At 49.7% G+C, this 20,849-nt stretch overlaps 1 protein-coding gene across 3 annotated transcripts; it reads left to right on the forward strand.

Annotated features, from left to right (window-relative positions):
• Nucleotides 1–259: 259 nt before the first annotated feature.
• PITX2 (paired like homeodomain 2) lies at nt 260–20,200 on the forward strand. 3 transcript variants are annotated; one of them, XM_025921745.2, is made up of 5 exons: nt 260–615; nt 4,384–4,439; nt 4,921–5,058; nt 16,260–16,465; nt 18,942–20,200. In XM_025921745.2, exons 2-5 carry the CDS (start codon nt 4,394–4,396, stop codon nt 19,503–19,505), a joined length of 954 nt encoding a protein of 317 aa, XP_025777530.1. In that variant the 5' UTR covers nt 260–615; nt 4,384–4,393; the 3' UTR covers nt 19,506–20,200. The 3 variants fall into 3 exon arrangements, with proteins under 3 accessions (XP_025777530.1, XP_086560520.1, XP_025777529.1); XM_086704394.1 differs by lacking the exon at nt 4,921–5,058 and having other exon boundaries at nt 267–615; XM_025921744.2 differs by lacking the exons at nt 260–615; nt 4,384–4,439; nt 4,921–5,058 and adding an exon at nt 14,498–15,398.
• The last annotated feature ends 649 nt before the right edge of the window (nt 20,201–20,849 follow it).

The following is a 20,849-nucleotide window of genomic DNA, read 5'->3' on the forward strand; positions in this document are numbered from 1 at the left end:
CCCACCCTCCCCTCCTATCCTCCCATCCACAGTGGGAGTGCTTGCGCCTGCTGCTCTTCTGCTCCAGTCCCAGCGCCCTGCCCGGTCCCCTAAACCCTCTTTCGCTCTCCGGGCTCTTCCTCCGGCTCCCGAGTCTCCGGCCTGCCGGCCTCACCTCCCTGCCCTGCCTCGCTTCTCGTCGCCCCTGCTCGCTCCCCCCGCGCTCGCCCGAACGCTGTGCTCGCTCCTTGAACGCCCGCCGCGCAGCCGGGCTCGGCCGCCCGCCCGCCCGCCACTGTGCAGTGGAGTTTGGTGGAATCTCTGCTGACGTCACGTCACTCCCCACACGGAGACCGAGCTGAGGGAAGAGAGAGGGATGAGAGCGAGGGAGGGGAGAGAGAGTGCGAGACCGAGCGAGAAAGCTGGAGAGGAGCAGAAAGAAACTGCCAGTGACGGCTAGGTTCCGGCGGCCGCCGCGCACCCGTGGACTCCCTCGGAACTTGGCACCCTCGGGAGCCCCGCAGTCCTCTCGGGCTTGGCTTTCCGGCGCTTGCGGTGCAGCCTGCGCCTCGGATCGCTGGAAGTCTCCCCGGGAAGCGGTGGGACGCGGAGACAGCAGCTCTCTCCCGGTAGCCGGTAAGTGGAGGCCGTCTCTTTCCGCAGGGATGTGAGATAATGCGAGTTTGGAAATTTGTTCCACTTTGGAGAATCTTCACCGTAGGTGATTTGTGGTTCTTGGGGCTGCCTTCCCCCCCCACCCCGAAGTAACTCAGTTGGCAAACAGACCTCGCAAAGCCCTGTTCCTCTCGTCCCCAGTCGCAGACACTCACAATCTATGGGGTTGCTGAAGTCGAGTGGGAAGCGAGACCATGGCTGGCATTTAAAACGAGGTATCTTCCCTTAAATCTCGGTGCCAACACTGCAGGGACAAATCCTCAGGCTGAGGATTAGCATTCTCAAGATAAAGGGCAGGGTACAAAGTTTCAGCTACTGGAAGATTAGCCCCTTTCCCATTGTTACCAATTGGAAAAAAGATTCCATCTTAACTGGCAGTTAGTGACCTCTCAGGCCCAAGCGAATTACCTGGGAACCAGGCCTGGATGCCAAGCTTACACAATTACTTCGGATTATAAATCCTTTAAATTGATCACCAGTCAACTCCAATCTTGCACTTCAGGAGATACATTTTAAATGGGTAGAGAGGAGAGGACTATTTTCCAACTGTCGAGTAAGAAAAAAATTATGATTCTAAATCTGAGAAATATGGTTCTCTTTTCATTCCAATTCAATGACTTTACTTTCCTAAGTAATTCAGAAATCAAGCCACCATAGGGCAGTGTGATTTTTACTCCTTTTTGTGTGTGTATTATGTCTTAGTAAACTAAATGAAAAAAAAAAAACTTTTACTATTATGAATTAAAATAACACAGGCATTCATATATTCTAAAATATTTTTATGAAAACTAATCTGACTTACAGAGATTTCCTTGTGGTTCTTAGGCCATTAATAAGAATTAAAGGTGGTTCTAATATAAGTTTGGAAGAAATTTATCTAAAATTCAAATACCAATTATGTCAAGGAAACAAAGCACCGGCACAGAATAGATGAGGATTTTTACTAGTGTAACATAAAATAAGCATACAAGGTTTTAATAATCAAACAGTCCCTAAAATTTGAATAGCTACTTCATTTATGGAATGTTTTACTTTACCTCAGCAAAACTACACTTAAATTATTCAGGTGCTTTGTTCCTCAAGTTGAGCATATTGTCTTCAAGTGTTCCTAAAGCATCAATATTAATTGGTTTAAAAGAAGGCTTAAACTGGTAAAATACAGAATTGTGTTAAGCAGTATTTTAATTTCCTTAAACGATTACCCACTGCAAATTAATTTAGTGGCTAATCTCCTTAATTTAGTTCATTTAAAACATATGTTCTTGTGCTGTTTATTTTTAAACTTTCCACTGAAGATTTTGTTACGGGGTAACAAAAAATGGAAAGGGGGGAATGTAAAAGAATTTGGAATTATTAGAACTGTATTTTTTTCCTGCGATTTCCTCTTATGGCAATCATCAGAAATTACTTTTAAGAAAATTGTTTTATTTCTCAGGCTTTTACTGCCTGCTTTGGCCAGTGTGGTTCAGTATGCTTCATTAACTATGTGGTGCTTTTTAGCATACTCACAATAGAAAACTCAAATTAGGCAAAACAGGATTGCCTGGCATATACGTTCAAACCAGGACTTGAACTTTTGGGGTGAGAACAACTTCCCATCAAGAAAAGTTGCGCATCTTAATTTGTGAGATTAGTGGTGGAGGCTGGCCCCTAAATCCTGCAGCCAAATTTGCCTAGTAAGACTTGTCTTGCTTGACAGGGCAAGTTTAAGGATCAGCAGGCAGGAATTGGAGGTTATTTTTAAAAACTATCTCCCTCAGTTATTTAGATTCAGTTCGTCCAGTAGGCCTGGTAATTATATGAAGAAAAAAAAAATGCAGGTCTCACGGCTCATTTTGACTGCAAAATAAATCCCCAAGTCACAAGGACACTTAGGAGTGAGCTAAGGAACACGCCTTGACCTTCTTTTCAATCCTTAGAGCAGAGTTCTTGATTTGTTTTGTATTGCTTTGTTTGGCCTTCAGCACTGGAGCTTGGGGGGGGGGGGAGAATGTGTAATAATTGGCTGACTTTATATTGAGCGACCCCATCTTTTTCTTTTGTATATTTCATTTCTTTAAAAAATGAAAACTATTTGCAGTTACCATCTGCAATGCTTCGGCTACCCGCTAATAATGCAGCCAGTTCAGATGTTTAAAAAAAAAAAAAAAAAAAAAAGATTATCGAATTGATGGTGACATGCAAATTTCCCCCGAAATTATCATAAGTAAACATTTGAAGTCTGGACTAATAAAATCCCATCTGTGTTACTTCATATCGAGTTAGTAGAAAGCTGTGATAATGAATTTTGTAATATCTCACGAACAGACATCTCAATCAGGGACTAATCCTGTGATTTTACTGCAGAATCACTAAATCTGGAGCCGCCAAACTGCTACTTCTGGGTCCCCGGGCCTGCAAGGATCGGCAGAGCCCCCGCCCACGTCCCAGCTAGCGGGTGGGGGGGAACCCCTGGACACCCACGCCGCGGCGCCGGGCAGCCCCTCCTCTAAGCGGCGACCTTGGCCAGAGGCTCCCGGGGCTCGGCTTGTTCCAGCAGAGGCCAAGGAGCCGGGAAACAAGACCCAGACTAGAGCCAGACCCGCAGCTCCCTGCCCCGCCTCTGCTCTTGCGCCAAAGGGGCAACGCCCGCTCCTCCCCTCTACCCTGGACCACAGCGAAGTGGGCCCTCCCGCCGCCGGCATACCCTGGTTAGCGTGGAGAGAGGCAGGCACCGAGATCCAAAGGGCCTGGGGAACCCGAGACCTTCTCTCTTTCCTTCTGTCTTTAAAGCTGCCGCGGCTCTTCTACCCACCCGGACAGAGCCTCTCGCCACCCACCTCTCCCGGTTTGCCTGTGGCGGAAAAAGGGGGCGCGCGTTAAACGCTTGGCTCGCTGCGTTGTGGTTGGAATTTTAAAAAAGATTTGGTTTGCCGGGGTTGAATCGGGGCAGCCGTTCTCTGAGAGTTATTTCTACGTCCTCGCTGGGTAGAAAACCCTCCGGACTTTTGCCCCGTTCTCTTCTGTCTCACTCAGTCCACTTCGTTTCCCTCCTCTGCGATCTTAAATCTTAGTTTAGGGTAAATAAATGGCCGGGTGAGTATCTCCAGGGAAAAGTGTGGCTAAATATGGAAAAGTGGCTCCTGATGGATGAGAGGCCCGAAGCCAGCTCGCTCCTGGAGTACCCTAGGCCAAGAGCTTTAAGAGTCCCGTTCATTTCAGAATTACACAAAATCGAGGAAAACCGCTGTCTAGGGCAGGTACAAGTTGAGTCTGATAGTCTACAAATGTTTACTTAGCGTCTACTGACCGAAAGTCCTGTGCTGAATGGTGGTCTTCCACACACAACCTCTTACACAGAAAAGTCCTCTCCACTCACCCCCAAGTTCTGTACCTGCTAAGGTTGCCCCCGTGTTCAGACGGGCTCTTAACTCCTGACATAAACACCTTGAGAGTGGTTCCACAGCCTAAGTCCCCCCAGGACATGATGGATTTAGCCGTCGAGAGCCCCTGCGCCCGTTCACCGCAACTCTGGAGGGAGATCCCCCCCTCTTGGTAAACATTCAGTTGTTCTGGACCAGGGGCTAGGGTGGGGATGAGGCTGAGAAGCACGCCCGAAACCCAACCCAGAGTAGGCACTTAAGAGCGAGTTTGCAGTTGTCCGCCCTACAGGTAACGTCCACTGAACCCTGCACGCTCGCTCGGACACCCCGCTGCTTCTCACGACCCTCCTTCTCTTTTATTTTGCAGACAACGGGGAATGGAGACCAACTGCCGCAAACTAGTGTCGGCGTGTGTGCAATTAGGTAAGAACGCGCTTCTTCTGCCGGGGTCACTCGACGGGACACCGCACCATGCGAGGGCGGCAGGAGGGCACCGGTCCCTTGGCGAGGCGGCGGCGAGGGGCTCTTCCCGGAGAGACCAGCCGGGGCGGAAAGGGAATCAGAACCGGGACACCGGCAGCCTCTCCCGGGGGTAGGAACTGGGGGGTATGGATAGGGAGGGAGCCGCTCACCGCGTCCCGATGCCCGGGGCCTACTCCTCCCTCTGAGGGAGCCGCTGGCAGCCTGGGAGGCGCGGAAAGAGTGTGCCGCCCTGCTCCGGGTTGCCAGAGGGTCCGGGAGACGCGAGCGACCTCCGCCCTTTCCTCTAACTGGGTCTTTGCTCTTTGTCCCTCTTTCTCTTCTTCGTCCTGCCTCCTACCCCCACCCCCAACACCCTCGCTTCTTTCCACCGCGGTCCGGGGCGTCTCTCTACCCGCTTGTGGGGCGGGCGCGCGCGGCCCAGGCGTGCAGCCGGCGGCCGTTGAATGCCTCTTCTCCAAAGACTCCGAAATCAAAAAGGTCGAGTTCACAGACTCTCCCGAGAGCCGGAAAGAGGCGGCCAGCAGCAAGCTCTTCCCGCGGCAGCATCCCGGCGCCACTGGTAAGGCCGGGAGCGAAGCGCAGGCCGCGCGCAGGTCACCCGCCTCTGGGCCTCTGGGCTTCGGGTACAGCGCACCAAGGCTAGGCCGCCAGACAGGCGCGCCTGTCCCTTGACTTAGACACTTGGCCCCTGTGTGGGACGGGAAGCAGCCGTCCCAGGGACGTTAATTCCTTTCCCCAAAAGTATACTGCACTCCTGAGACCCAACACCTCTCTCTCTGGCTCTTTTTCGCTCTCTCCCTGTGGCCTCATCCCCTACGCACACCCCAACCTACCTTTGCGCCGCTAGCTGGCGTGGAAAAGTAGTCCAACAGCGACCTCTGTCGCCCGCCATGTCCCACTGCGTGTAGCACCACCAAGGGTGCTCTCCGCCCCGGCCTCTCTCAGCCTTGCCCCGCCCAGGCTTGTGGGCGCGGGGTTTGCCGCGGAAGGCATGCACCGGAGGCTTGCGTAGGGCGAAGATTCGCCTGGCCGGGAGTTGGAGGAGCTGACTAGAGCCCCGCAGAGCCTGAGGGCAGCGACTGTGCGCCGCAGCCGAGGGTGTAATGAAGTGTGCGCCCCGTCGACGCGAACCTACCTGTTGTGCAGGTTGCAAGGCCTCGGGTTTTGGTGGTGTCGTTGCTTGATTAGCTGGTTTCACTGTGGACGAGTCAAGGGGCCCTGCTGCTCAAAGGCTTGTGTAAAAGCCAGAATGTCTCCAACTCACTGCATTGGCCTTTGCTAAACGGAAACTTGCCCTTTAGAGGTGTGTGTGTGTGTGTGTGTGTGTGTGTGTGTGTGTGTGTATGCGCGCGCGCGCGTGTGTGCAAGCTTTCCCTTGGAATACATGAAAAATTCAAATTTAACAACTGTCCTATTCTCCGGGTTTCCCAGGCTACTGTAATAACAAGTGCCTAGCCTTAGGAAGTTGTTGACCTTTGATAGTGTGAGGAGATAAAGCCCCCCCACAGCCCTCGGCCCCTAACCCCCTCTTTCCGGATTAAAGTGTAAGGATACAAATGTAATGTGTGCCGGAGGGGGGCGAATTGGGACGCCCCGCCAAATAAACAAACCGTGTTGCTAAGAAGAAAACAAAGACCCTGCATTCGTGCTTCCCGGTAAACCTGAGAAAATTATCATTTGCATAAGTAAAACTTCTAAAATGGTCGGGAGCGAAGCAGCCTGGCACTGCACACTATCGCGAGTCCTCCCGCTGGGCTAGTTAAACGCTCACTTGTCCGGGATTAACCCCATGGGGTTAAATGGGGCCGTGCAGAGATAACGTCGGGTGATTTCTGTCATTAAGATTGTGTTAAATTCTTCCTCTGTTTGATAATCGGTCGTAAAAATAAATTATTAGACCGGAGTATGTTTGGGATATGGTTAAAAATCAAGAACAGCGATGACTCCTGGAGAAATGTTTCGTGCGGGTTCCGTCTGGCCAGACTAGGGGAAGCTCCCCAATCTCGCTTCGCGCGGGGCGGGCTGACAGTCGCCCAACTGAAGCTGACGTTTCCCGATGCGTTGGGAGCTGGAGGGCTGCCTAACGTCTCTTATCCCCACGCCAACCCAGGGCTCCTAGACCTCAGGAATGGTTTCTGAGGACAGGTGGTCTCCATGGGAGCCCCTCCGAGGGGAAGCTAGAGATGGGATGGGAACCTCTTAACGTGGGCAAGAAGCCGTGGTCAGCCGGGGAGTCCTTTCTGTTCCTGTCACAGTCGCCACTGGGCATCCACTTTTGATAATTACTAGATAAATAAAGAACTAGAAATAATGAAGGACTGTTTCCTTACCCATTAACTTTCAGGCCCGGATTATTCTAGTGCACTGATCCTCCACATTGACAACAAATCTGTTTTCTACCTTTTGGACCGAAGAGGAAAATTGCTGCCTAAACATGTTTAATACCATTAATTAAGGAGAGGCATGCGATAGGGAGAAATGCTGAAAATCTTGATTTTATTGGCTTTTAGGGATGTAATAGACAAAAAAAAAAATGTCACACATGAGTAAGCAAAACTACAGTGCCTCCAAGGAAGGTTGCCAGAGTCCCCTTTACTAAATATAAGTAAATTTAATTTATGTCATATGCAAACCCCTGGCCACAGCCTGCTTTGAAAAGAAAGATTTTTCTCCCTTTTTTGATAGCTTTTTTTTTCTTGCAGAAAGAAATAAATGTTTACAATGGCATGTCTTTTTCCAAAAGGGGCCATGGTACTTTATTATTGGCACTACCCTCTCCTCAACCCCTCCAAAACACCGTGTCTTCGTTAAAGACTGAAAACAGTCCCCAAGTAGACAAGGTTAACCTCTGGAAGGCTGGGACTCTTGCGTTCCTTTCCAAGCGAATCTTTGTCCCCTTGATACCCATCGGGCTGGCCCACGGCCTGGCTCAAACCCTGAAGCAGGTGGAGTAGGAGGTCGGCTGGAGACCCCTAAATCCAGGGGTTGAGAGAGGATAGAAAAAGGACTGGCTAGGCATCCAAGTGGAGGCGGGAAGAGTTGGCAAGTTTAGCTGTAACCCAGAAAGAAGGCTCAGAGGTCTGCTGAGAATGTCCCCCTAGAACAGAGATCCTTGACTTCCTTGCTCTGAGTGTCCCCCCCCAAAAAAGCCTGCTTGCTGAATTCAGAAAGTGCTCTTGGCCTTCAGGAAGGCGGGTGGGGGGAACCGATCCTCCCTTGCCTGTAACCCTTAAAGTTTCGGGGTGGTGGCTCTGGATTCCGGGCTGAAATCGGACAGAGCTGCCGCCCCGCGGTCGGGGTGCCTAGCTTCGGTGACCAGACTTGGGCGGGTACCTTCCCCAGAGACGCCATTAATTTTTAAGTAACCTTGGCTAAATGGGTGAGCTGAAAGAGTCTCACCAAGGTCTCTGGTGTGTGCCGACGTCCTTCCCTTGGGAGGGGGACCCCAAGACCCCTTGTGGCGCCCCCCCCCCCCCCGCCGAGACACACTCTCTCAGTGGCAGCTTGGCCCCAGTCTTCTTCAGAGAACCCGGGGTAACTCCCCACCGCCTTGGCGGCAGCAAACCCTTCATTCATTCAATCAGCAAATGTTTGCCGAGCACATACTACGTGGATTCCTAATGTACCCCTTGAAAGCAAATAAGCCGGTTTCCCTTCGCCGTTATGAAGCAGCTTTAATGTTAGCAAGGAACTAGCTAGAGCAGGTTCAGACCATCTCCTGCAAAACGCGATGTGGTGGTACCTGCGGCAGTGCTTGGGGCCTGAGCGTTGTTAGAAAGAAAGGGGATGCTTAGAAGGGAAGAGGGCCATTGGTGAGGCCCGGGGTAAGGGACAGGGGCTTGCAGAAGGGGCAGGAGGTCCGAGGAAGAAGCCACGAGAGAGGGGAACAGGGTTAAGGAGAGGGATTTCCATTTTCTTTTCTACCACCCCTGCCTCCCCACCCCATCCTACTCCACCCGCCACCGAGTCTAGCTTCTTGTCAGCAGCTGCCTCTGCCTTTTGTGGGTTTTTTTCCCTGTCAGGGGAAATTGTACCAGTTGTGCAATAGGTAGTCACTCCCTGTGGATCCCCGCCCGCAGAGGTAGTCTTTTTACAGGTCGTGTTCCTTGCTACTGACACCAAGTGCGCTCAAAGTTTCATAAGGCTGGTTGGGTTGTTATTCCAAACCGCCTGCTGTTAATATATGCAGCAGTTGTTAGAGCGACTCGGAGGGAAAAGGAAATGTATAACGAAAGCTTATTCGTGAGCAGGAATATACTAATGGAACAATCTGATGTCTTCTTAATCCTATGTAAAAAGCTTTGTCGTCTTCCTAATATTGACTGAATGGGTAATTAATGGCTCTTCATCTAGGCGAATACCCTGTAATCCAAAGATAGGCAAAAGACAACAAGCCCAAGGTAGAAGACAAAAGGCCCAACTGTGGCCGCCACCCCCTCCCCCACCAGGGACTCCAAATAGGAAAGTTTCTTTTCTGGAGAAAAGGGCAGAAGTGGGAGAATACAGGTACCTTTCCTAGGCTGGGCTTAACCACTGAATCTGGTCACCCAGCTCAGTTCTCCACTACTCCATTTGCCCTCACCAGTCCTCTCTGCATTTCTTCTCAGTTCCTCTAGGAAGTCACCCTCATTTGGATCCTGACCAGAACCTTTTCTTCCCCAAAGCCCCCATCTTTCATTTGGGGAAGTGATTGATAACAGAGGACCAATACACAAGGTCCTCAAAAGGCTCAGGCAGAGGATTGAACTCCTTCTGATCCAGGTGGAGACTCCTTTCTTTTACAACCTAAGGCAGAATCTGTGCAGACTTAGATAGTTGAGAGGGGTGGGAAGAAATTAATGGAAGGAGAACGAACAGCAGAATTGGGTATATGTGTTAAAGAGTGATCAGGAGCAGTGGAGTCGACTTCCTTGTGAGGATCTGACATGAAGAGTACCCAAAATTCTTCCACCATGTTTTTAACAGGATGACATTTTAATTTAAACCTTTAGAAGTAATATATTACTTGGGTTACTACGATGAGGTGGGTTCCTTTTTTTTTTTTTTTTTGTCAGCTGACAGCTTTTAAAATATTATTTCGCTAGGGAAATAAAAGCTTCATCTCAGATTATAGGTGGGTATTTTTGGATTTATGTGATTTATGGTCACCATGACAACTAATGCTGAATGTTAGCTACCAGCATGTCTGGGAGAGGGAAGACAGAAAGAAGGGAGAGCAAGAGAAATAGAAAAGGGAAACAGACATGAGCTAGAGAGGAGAAATAGAGAAAAGAGAAAAAGGCGAGTTTTAATCCAATTTTTAAAAGTGACTTTAGTTAGTACCTTTCCAGTTCTCTCTGGACCTGGATATTAGTGTCTATCTCATTTTCATCCCCCTCCCCCATTGCTAAGACATATTTATACCGCTCTACTTTTACTAGTTTTCTGGGATTAAACGTTCTCGGAATAAACCTGTTGTGTTAACAAACTAACGTGAAAAGGCATTGTAGCACGTGGGTTTAATGATTTCAGCAGCATCCCCCCACCCGTCCTGACTCTGCTAATCCCCGATTTTCTCTTCACCTGCCAGTGTGGGGGTACCTCTCCCACCCCGACACTGAGCACCCCCAGCTAGTTACTCCAAAGCTCAAGTGTGAGACTAAAATATGGGTGCCGTTGGCAGAGACCCAGAGAATGTAGGTGCTGCTCAGTACGTGCACAGACTTTGATTCAGAAAACAATCTGCCCCTTTTTACAAACCAGCACTTTTTAAATCCATTTAGAGAATGGGGTAGGAGGGGATCAACCACAGTAACGTTTAAATGTGTGGCTGCTTCCGCTTCCTGCCTGGAGCACGGGGTACAGCGAAGGGGGCCTTTCCAGATTGGTTTGTGTGCGGAGAAAAGGCAGGCAGAAGAAGAAGGAGGGGAGGAAGGGCCACTTCTTGAGCGGGGTTCAAGGTCTCCATCTGACCTCTGCGCCTTATACCACACGCGCACGCACACACACGCCTGTCACGTGGCTCTGAGCTGAGTCTGGGCCGCCTCGGCCTTGAACTGGCCTGGGCCAGAGCAAGACTCCCACCCCTCTAAGGTCTGACAGCCAGCGCAGGGAGACATCTAATGAGCGATCTTACAGGTGAGCTTTGAAGACAGATTCCACCCCACCCCCCCAAAAAAGTTGTGGATTGTTTGGTTGGATTGAAGTCCATACTTGGACCCCGCACCCCAGACTTTGGAGGCATAACCCAACCAATCTCCTCGCGAAGGCCAGAGGGGCTTTGCGCAACTAACACTAAAGAGTGTGAAATTAAATAAGACCTTAAGACTGGTAATCGGTGGCAAATACCAGCAGCTCAAAACACGCCTGACCCCGTGTCACACATTTCCCTCCTCAAGGGTCTGGCTTTGCAAGAATAAGCAAAGAAAACCCAACTGAGACAATTCTTGAATGTCTTCGGACTTGAAAACCTAAACCCGCACTGGGCTTCCCTTCCCCCCACCCCTGCCCTCCGTGGGGGCCTTGCAGCACCTCCAGCTTCCCTGAACTGACCATCCTGATATTTCTCTGGATTGGAAATTTCTGTGATGAAGGCTGAAGTCATAGAGATTTCTAGAACCAGTTAAAGAAGACTGTGCAGAGGTGGGGGGTGCAGAGGTAGTGCTCAACCTGCAAAATACATAGGATTGCTTTCAACCCCTTCCTTATCTATACTACCAATATCTGTGCACCCACAATATTAAGTGGATTAAGTTTTTGTAGACTAAGTCTCCTAAATTGCCGACCATCATCACCACTGTTTTCATTGAAAAGTGTTTGTTTGTTTGTTTGGGATTTTTTTTTGTTTCTTTTGTTTTTGGGTTTGTTTTTTGTTTGTTTGTTTGGGGGGGGTTCCCATTACTCACTTGCTTTTCTCCATCTAGACTTTTCATGTTGGTGTGCTCCCACCATCCATGGAACTGGGTCTGAGAAGGGGGTCAGCCGATCTCACCATGTGTGAAGTGATTAGGAGATTAGGAGAGAGTTGAAACTCTGGTTGGAAAAATGCAAAGAAATGCCTTACTGGCTCAGTTGAATTGGGGGGGGTGGTATATATTTCATATGTGCATTATCTAGATAGATGGTAGATAGATACATAGACATGGTTATGTTTTGTGTGTTTTTATTAATTTACTTTAACCAGATATCTCCAGATAATTGTCTTTATTCTCCACTTGACTTTGCAGTGGATAGGTACAATTTAAGATTCCTCATCCTTTTAGGCTTTTAGGCTGCCTGAAGATCACCAGCACTTCCAACCTCTACTACCCTTTAGCACTATGTTGAGCTGTCACTCGCCCTGGGGTTTTTCAGCCGCTTTGGAAGCTGGTTTGGAGACTAGGTCTTCCCGTTTGTGTATCTGCCCTGATGAGAGTTGTTAGTCAACAGAGCCACCGAGTTTAAATCAAAATTCTGTGGGTTTAATGAGAGATGAGCTTAGAAATCTATATGTTTCTGTGGAGCTCCTCAGCTCTCCTGAGTAAGGAGTTGTGAGAAACACCCAAAGCCTCCACCAAAAATTGCCTCTCCGGGGTTTGAATCTCAAAGAAACTAATACCAAGAAAGAAAGTATACTCACTGTAGTTTATCATTTGTTCATATGATGGAATCTCTTCATGAAATGAAGCTTTATGGGGGTGTTATTTTGGGGACTGGAGCTATACTGAGGTTTAAAAAAAGAAACGGGAATATGATTAGTAAACACATTGGGCAGAAAAGAGCTGAATTCATATTGACTTAGTTATAGGTCATCGGCTGGCAGTGCAATGGGAGGAAATATTTACTTTACACATACACTTTATGATCTTGGGGGAATTAGAGGAAATTCAATAAGAAAACGGCTAGAAACATTTAAAACCCTTATTTAAAAGACTTAAGCAAATTAGAGTCTTATCAGATTAAAAACCACTACAAATGTAAGAGCATTGTCTTCGGTGAAACGCTGTGGGGTCTGAGGAGATTCTCCGCCAAATCTCAGGGATAAAATGCGTCATTTAAGCACCAGATAATGAGCAGAATGTAAATTAATTTAACCTTCTTTACCAACAGGCTGCTGGTGTAATATGTATAATTTAGTGATAAGATTGCGGGACCTAATATAGCTGGATGTATGAGCCTCAGCTAATGCAGACTTGTCACATGAGGATGTGTTCTGCTCTGAGCAGGTGTATGTATGCTTGGAATGGGGTGAACTGGAATAAAAGGTTAAAACTAGAAATGCTGCTTTAAAGCTTACTATAAAGAAAATTCCTCCTTTCAGCTAAATTTTTCTTAAAGTGGGATGATACTTCTGGGGAGAAACTGAAGAACAAATGTCATTTGCTTCTTTGGATGGCTCTCGAGCATGTTTAAAATGGGGGAGGAGTTGCAGATAGGGTTTGGCAGAGAGAGCCCGGCAAAGTAGAGACACATAGGTTACAAACATAATTTGCAGTCTGCCTCATCCACTCTGCCCCAGACTGAGTAAGTTTCCCAATCTTGTGAACAAGGACAAGGAGGGAGTTTTCTGAAGATACCTCATACTGATGTTACAAATCATTGACTGTAATGTCAAACAAATACACATTCAGGGATGATAACACTAACTCCACAATAAAGCAATCACCAATGCAGAAACCCAGAAGAGATTAGTTTGTGCTCTCCCCATGACCTAAGTAAGCAAAGGACAAAAGGACTTTCAAAAGTTATTTTGAATGATACATTTGTATTTCTTTAATTCCTTTGGAAATTAATTTTTTTTTTTTTTTTTGGAAATAGTGTTGTAAGAGTTGTATGTCCCCAAGGTGTTTCTTTTTTTCTTTTTTTAAAAAATAAATGAATAAGGCTTTGGTTTTTCTGAGCTGAGTGTTCTCCTAGGCTTTTGCCCTTCGCCCCCTTTCTACTGCCTCTGCCTGCTTGGACTTTAAAGATTCAGCAGCCTTGAGTTCTCTAGGAAAAGAAAATGACTTAAAAAAATATCCTTGAAAGTGGTTATTTGGCAACATTCTTAATTGTATGGAAATTCATTAAAGCACATTTTATATATAATTAGCTCAAGGTTGTTGATTCTGCAGGCTTTATGGATTTGAATCTGATTGATAATAAAGTAAACAAGAGAGTCGAATTTAAAGCGGGCTCTCTCTAGGGTTAGGACAAGCTTAATACAGTGTACAAGGAATTTGAAAGATCTTGGATATGTGTCTTAATCAACGCTAAGTAGAATGGATAAGCTTTCAGCATTTTGAAAATGCTGGGTTAGGGTTTCTATTCTATTGTGTATTTTCTGTCTGGGGTCTAATAAGCATTACAGAGAACGTGATCTGAGGCGACTTTTTATTCTTGTATAAATCCAGAGTGAACCGCCAAACAGTTGTTCGCTTAAAGTCAAGGTAATTTTCTTTTGACGGGTCCATTTGCTTCTCGATTTCTAATTTATTAGCCGGCCTTCTCAGGGCTTTGTCTTCTTTGCAATTAAAATAAAGCTTCTTCAGATTAGCGCAGCATTCACTTGACAGGCTGTTTGGAAAATTTAAGATCGGAGAGGTGATGTGTTGCTGTTTTTCAATTTCTTCTGGTTTTAAGTAGCATGCCCCCTTTCCATACAGGAGGGATAAAAAGGCATCTCTCGATTGGAAATGGATGTAGTGAGATACAAAAAGGAAGGGGTGCGAGACATGTTGATCCTTGTACCTTTCAGCTCTGGACCTTTCCGCTCCTTTCTCCCGAGCCTCTTACTCCCAGCCTCATCTCTCCGCCTCCCCGCCTGAACTAAAAGCAAGATCTTCTTCGGCTGGGCCGGAGCAGAATTCCCGGGAGCCGGCCGGTGTAGACTCGGTGGGCACAGTGAGGTATTAGCCCAGCCCCGCACAGCTGATAGGTGCAGACAGGGCTGTCCCTCCGCCGGGGCTCGGGGCCTTCTGATTGGTGCGGAGCCACGTCACTCCCGCTGGGCGAAGGGTCTGGGAGGAGGCGGAGGCGGGGAGCGTTGGGAGGGCCGCGGCAAAGTGACGTCTGGGCACCAGGAAGCCCGCCTCTGGTTTTAAGATGTTAGGCCAACAGGGAAGCTCGGAGCCGCAGAGCTGGTCCGTCGCTCGCCTGGGTGCCGGGAGCTGAGCTGCTGCGAGGCCGCGCTCGAGCTCGACGGCCCGAGGGGGGTGTGCGTGTGCGTGCCACGGAGGGTGCGCCCAGAGGCCCGCGTTGCTGCCGCAGCCGCTGCCGCCGCTGCGGGGGATCTAATATCAGCTACCTGTCCCTGTCACTCTTGACACTTTGCTGTCAGGGCTGCCGCGCGGGGGGCGGGCAGAGCGCGATCGCCGTTAGCTTTCCTTATTGGAGGGGTACGTGGGGGAGGGAGGGAGGGAAGAAAGGGGTCTTTGCCCACTCTTGTTTCGCTTTGGAGCTTGGAAGCCTGCTATCCAAAGACGCTCCGAGCTGCGCCCGCCTACTTACATCCCCATGTCTCCGTTTGCCCGCTGACTTTCCGCCGCCGGACCCTAAGGCTTGAGCCTTCCGAAGGAGACGGGGGCCGCCCGGTTCAAAAAGACTCAGCAGGGATTGTGCTCCCTGGCTTTGCCCGCGGCGGCCACAGCGCGGAAACTCTGCGCGTGTAGTGGAAAGCGGAGCAGGCGGCGGCGGCCACGGGGCTACGGCCGGGCGGCAGCCCAGGACTTGTAGGGCGGCGCGCTCCTTCGTCCATGAACTGCATGAAAGGCCCGCTGCACTTGGAGCACAGAGCAGTAGGGACCAAGCTGTTGGCCGCCTCCTCGTCTTCCTCCTGTCACCATCCCCAGCCGCTGGCCATGGCTTCGGTACTGGCTCCCGGTCAGACCCGCTCCCTGGACTCTTCCAAGCACAGGCTGGAGGTGCACACCATCTCTGACACCTCCAGCCCCGAGGCCGCAGGTAAGGCGCCGCGCGGCCCCGCGGACACCGGGGTCCAGCCGCCCCTCGCCGCTGGGCTCTTCCCGCCCGCAAGGAAGTCGACCCCTCCAGGGGGAGGCGTAGTGGGAGTGGTCGTTTAGTTTGCCTCCCGCAGAACTTCCGGAGCCGGGATTCTTTTGGCCCCGAGTTTCTTTCGCCCTACCTCGACCGCCCCGCCGGGGTGGGGCGAACTGAGCGAGCCATTCCCTGCCCTATTCCTATCCTGGCCTCCCTATATTTGTTTTCTGGGTCACAAAAATCCCAGCATCTCCATTCGAAGACGTTCAGAAGCCACCACCCCCGACTCCCCAACCCAGAGTCTGTTCTCCCCGCTTTCCGCTCCCGAAAAGCTCCGCTTGTTAGAAAAGTATTTCTGAAACGATGCCGCAGAAGAGGCGGTATTTCTAAAGGGTAGAGGAACTTGGGTGGGTCACCGAATCCCAAAGTCTACCTTTACTAGTCTCCTGAAACCGCATGGAGATCTGTGGGGGTCTGAAAAATGCGCGCGTGTAGGTGTCCGGAAAAAAATTTGGTGTGTCTGCGCAGAAGAGTATAAATATACTTGAAAGAGGCTGTAAAAATGAATGTGCCTTCACAGTGAGATAAACATGTAAATAAAACGTGCGGCGCTGGGGGAGGGGAGGAGATGGGGCGCTCACACCCACACTCACGTCTGCACGCCCCACAGTCGCAGCGCTCACCGCGGCCCGGAGAGGCCGCTCGCACACTCCTCCCCTGCCTGGCAGCCCATCGCTTCCGCGGCCTCTGCAGCCCGGTCCATTTGGAGTTCACGGGTAGCAGGTGGGACTTGCTGACGGGAACCTCTCTGTGTTTCGTTTTCAGAAAAAGATAAGAGCCAGCAGGGAAAGAATGAGGACGTGGGCCCCGAAGACCCGTCCAAGAAGAAGCGGCAACGGCGCCAGCGCACTCACTTCACCAGCCAGCAGCTGCAGGAACTGGAGGCCACTTTCCAGAGGAACCGCTACCCGGACATGTCCACGCGCGAAGAGATCGCCGTGTGGACCAACCTCACGGAAGCCCGAGTCCGGGTAGGACCCCTCACGGAGCCTGGGAAGGCTAGGGAGGAAGGCATTGTAGAAATGCGGGCCACTTAGAACCGGAGGGAGTGTGGAAGGCAGTCTCCCGAAAGGCACGGTGTGCCTTTGCACAGGCAGAAGGCCTCTCCGCAGCCCAGTCGCGAGGTTACAGCTCCCCCTTACAGACCAGCGGTTGCAGGCCTAGCGCAGGCTCCGTGAGCGGCACCCGCTCACTGCCCCGCTACCCTGAATCCTTCGGAACTGGGCCGCGTGGCATTCCCCTGCATAGGGCATTGTGTTCCCGGCTTGCGGTCGCCGGAAGAGTGCTAATAAAATCCCTCCGAGGCCAGGAGCCGAGAACAGGCTCCAACCTGTGCGCCTTTTACAAGGAAAACCCACCGGAGACAAGCAAGGCTTGGCCCTCCTGGGGAAACTTTCTCCCCCCAGGCTCGCCCGGCCCTTTCTCTCTACTCGGCTCATCCTCCTTACACAGTCTTTTCGGTTTTCGGCCATTCAGGTTTCTCCCACACCCTATCCCTTAGTTTTGTGATACACGGAAGCATTTTGACACACAACTACTATCCTGCTAGTCCTCTTAGAAAGAAAAAAGAAGAAAGACTTTTTGGTTTGGTTTATTTCTCTTTCTCAGGAGATTGTTATTCACACCCTTCTTCCCAATGATAATAGTTTTATTTTTTTAAAGGTGGGAGGGCTTACCTTTGTAGCAAATCTGTACTTTATGGATTGGCAAAAGTGCACTTAAATAAATTACCCGGTAGCAACATCCTGGTTTATGCTGGTCAGTGGAAAACTCCAAATGTGTTAGGATTCTGGAAGCAGAAACACCCATAGCAAGATCCAGAGGCTTTGCTGTTAAAAACAAAAACAAAACAATTCTGGATAGAAAAATAGAGCCTCCAGTTAAAGCAGAGATGAAAGAACAATAAGATGGCAATAATGATGAAAAGAATAAAGACCAAAATGCATTCCCAAAGCAGAGGGAAGGAAGGTACTCTCTGGGTTGCATTTGTGTAGGGCATGAGGCTTTGCTGGTGGATAAGAGCCGGGATGAAGTTGGAGATGGTTTTAGTTTAACTGCACAGAGCTAGAGCTCTGACTCTGGCCGCGTGGTTTTGCGCAAGGTCAGGCTTTGATTAGCTCTCCCGTGCATCAGGGGAACGGGCCTTGCACGTACTCTTCTTGCCTGAGCAAAGTTTACACGGCTAGGGTAGAAATTAAAACTAATTAAAATAAAAACACAATCAGTGGGTTCTCTGGAACCCTTCTGAAAAGACCTCTCCCACCCCTCCAGCTTTCCAGGAGTCTCTCCCAAGTCCCCCGCCTCTACCACGCTGGGCTGTCGCTCCTTCTGGCTGCCTCCTTCCAGGCCCGCTGTGTGTCCAGCCAAGTGGGAGTGAAGCGTGCTTTTTTATAGCAGTCGGGTGCAAAGAGGAAGGAGGATAAAAAGGAAATCGAGAATGAAAGGGAAAAGGGGGGGAAAAGAGCGGATTAGGCGTCTGGGCCCGGCTGAGATGTGTAATGTGAAACATCACCGATGTCAGCTCTGAAATCTGGGGCCAGGCCTCGCTCCAATACACAAAAGCCGCAGTCTGCGGCGACGGGCGGGTCCGATGTGGATTGAAAGAAGGGTTGCGTCGGGGCCACCGGACGCGGGGTGGGGGCTGACGGGCCAGGCGACGGCTTGCAAAGCCAAGCAAACCCGCTGAGCCCGGCGGGAGCAGTGCTGGCAGCCGGGGCCTATACTGGAGAGGGCGGAGGATGAGTAGGAGCGGAGGAAGGGAGGGGGAGGTTGCAGATTGACCCATTCTGGGTTCCCGGAGATTTACAAGCCAAGCTTTTGGAGTTTAGGAGACTGAAGGGGAGGCGGCCTTTTGCTTTTTAATTCGCTATTTTGCTAGGCAAGGATAGGGGTCGCGGCCTGGCGCCAGTTGTGAGAGCGAGTTCTGTGGCGTGGGGGCCGCAGGGAAGGTCTGAGACTGGAAGGAGGAGCTGTGCAAGAGAGCGCGGGCCTCTGGTGCCCTCTTAGCCACTAGTCCTCATCACTGTGTCTGTGGCTTTGGAATGGAAGCAAGTTTGCAAGGTGGCAGGGTAAGAGTTGGGCAGAAAACCTGCTGCCCCGCGTTTATTTTACTGTAAGTGAGTTTGGATCCAGAGGAGGGCCTGGGTTAGTGAACAAGCCGTCCACAGGCCGCCAGGCGTTGGACTGGGGTTTGTGGCGCAGTTCAGAGCCTGGGCCTCAGCCGGCCAGGCCTCCCTCGCTTTAGATGCGGTTCAGGCAGCTCCCGCCCGCGGGACGGTGGGGGGTGGGGGAAATTATGGTGTGTGCGTGTGTGTGTGTGTGTGTGTGTGTGTGCGCGCGCGCGCGCGCGCGCGCGCCGGACATGGGTGGCCTCTGGTGCTTTCTGTGATCAAGGTTTTACTAATCCGATCTGTGGCATCTGTTTGCTCCTTTGCCGTCAACCCCCAGGTTTGGTTCAAGAATCGCCGGGCCAAATGGAGAAAGCGGGAGCGCAACCAGCAGGCTGAGCTGTGCAAGAATGGCTTTGGGCCGCAGTTCAACGGGCTTATGCAGCCCTATGACGACATGTACCCGGGCTATTCCTACAACAACTGGGCCGCCAAGGGTCTCACGTCAGCCTCCCTGTCCACCAAGAGCTTCCCTTTCTTCAACTCTATGAACGTCAACCCTCTGTCGTCGCAGAGCATGTTCTCCCCGCCCAATTCCATCTCCTCCATGAGCATGTCGTCCAGCATGGTGCCCTCAGCCGTGACCGGCGTCCCGGGCTCCAGCCTCAACAGCCTGAATAACTTGAACAACCTGAGCAGCCCGTCGCTGAATTCCGCGGTGCCGACGCCCGCCTGTCCTTACGCGCCGCCGACTCCTCCGTACGTTTACAGGGACACGTGTAACTCGAGCCTGGCCAGCCTGAGACTGAAAGCGAAGCAGCACTCCAGCTTCGGCTACGCCAGCGTGCAGAACCCGGCGTCCAACCTGAGTGCTTGCCAGTACGCCGTGGACAGGCCAGTGTGAGCCCCGCCCACAGCACCGGGATCCTAGGACCGTGCCGGATGGGGCAATGCTGCCCTTGAAAGACTGGGAATTACGCTAGAAGGTCGTGGGCACTAAAGAAAAGGAGAGAAAGAGAAGATATAAAGAGAAAAGGAAACCACTGAATTAAAGAGAGCTCCTTTGATTTCAAAGGAATTTCCTCAATGTCTGACATCTTTCACTAAAAGTATTTCCAACAGTTGCAAGGACATACACAAATGTTTGACTGGATATGACATTTTAACATTACTATAAGCTTGTTATTTTTTAAGTTTAGCATTGTTAACATTAAAATGACTGAAAGGATGTATATATATCGAAATGTCAAATTAATTTTATAAAAAGCAGTTGTTAGTACTCTCACAACAGTGTTTTTAAAGGTTAGGCTTTAAAATAAAGCATGTTATACAGAAGCGATTAGGATTTTTCGCTTGTGAGCAAAGGAATGTATATACTAAATGCCACACTGTATGTTTCTAACATATTATTATTATAAAAATGTGTGAATATCAGTTTTAGAATAGTTTCTCTGGTGGATGCAATGATGTTTCTGAAACTGCTATGTACAACCTACCCTGTGTATAACATTTCGTACAATATTATTGTTTTACTTTTCAGCAAATATGAAAAAAATGTGTTTTATTTCATGGGAGTAAAATATACTACGTACAAATTGGTCTGGATTCTTTCTGCCCTCCTCTGTCACCTGGCCAGGGTCTCTCAGTCGTTGCTTCCTAAACAAACCAGTTCTCCTCTGCCCGCCTGGTTAAACACACAAGGCAGCAGGCCTTATTTAAATTTGGTAGAAATAAATTATAGTCATTCATCAAAAATGAAAAAGAAAAAAGAAAAGCCACTCCCAGGGGGGAAAAAAGCCTGTAAAGTCTGGTCTTGTCTCCCAGATTTTTCTTTGGCTTAAACCCAGAGGATTCCATTATTGCTAGGAAATAATATAAGAGAGAAAGAAGAAAGGAGAAAGAAATTTAGAAAGTATGCCAGCTTTCAATGACTCTCAAATATACTCCTTTGGCGGGGGTGGGAGGGGGGTTCAACACATTCGGTAAATTGTTCTGGAGAAGCATGTGTGTATGTATACATGTACAGTTTATATACATTCCTCTCAAGAGGAATACATCTATAATAAGTTTACAAGGAAACACCTCCAGTTCAAAATATTTAGGCCTCCACGTTTATCTTTCAGGCTTAAGTAGAGAGATTCTTCATGTTATATTGCATTCTATTTCCAAATCCTTAGGAGACATTAAAAGAAACAAAGACCATTTCTAATAACTACAGCCCCTTAGTTTCCCGAAGAGCCCAGGGGGT

This window comes from Puma concolor, chromosome B1 (assembly GCF_028749965.1).
Source record: "Puma concolor isolate L17-30 chromosome B1, mPumCon1.1.hap2, whole genome shotgun sequence".
Taxonomy (NCBI): Eukaryota; Metazoa; Chordata; class Mammalia; order Carnivora; family Felidae; genus Puma; species Puma concolor.

Excerpts from the sequence above, each read along its gene's own strand:
- PITX2 (XM_025921744.2), top strand. The coding sequence starts at position 15,191 with ATGAACTGCATGAAAGGCCCGCTGCACTTGGAGCACAGAGCAGTAGGG. Across the intron at positions 15,399-16,259 it reads CTCCAGCCCCGAGGCCGCAG|AAAAAGATAAGAGCCAGCAG; the intron begins GTAAGGCGCCGC and ends TTTCGTTTTCAG. Across the intron at positions 16,466-18,941 it reads TCACGGAAGCCCGAGTCCGG|GTTTGGTTCAAGAATCGCCG; the intron begins GTAGGACCCCTC and ends GTCAACCCCCAG.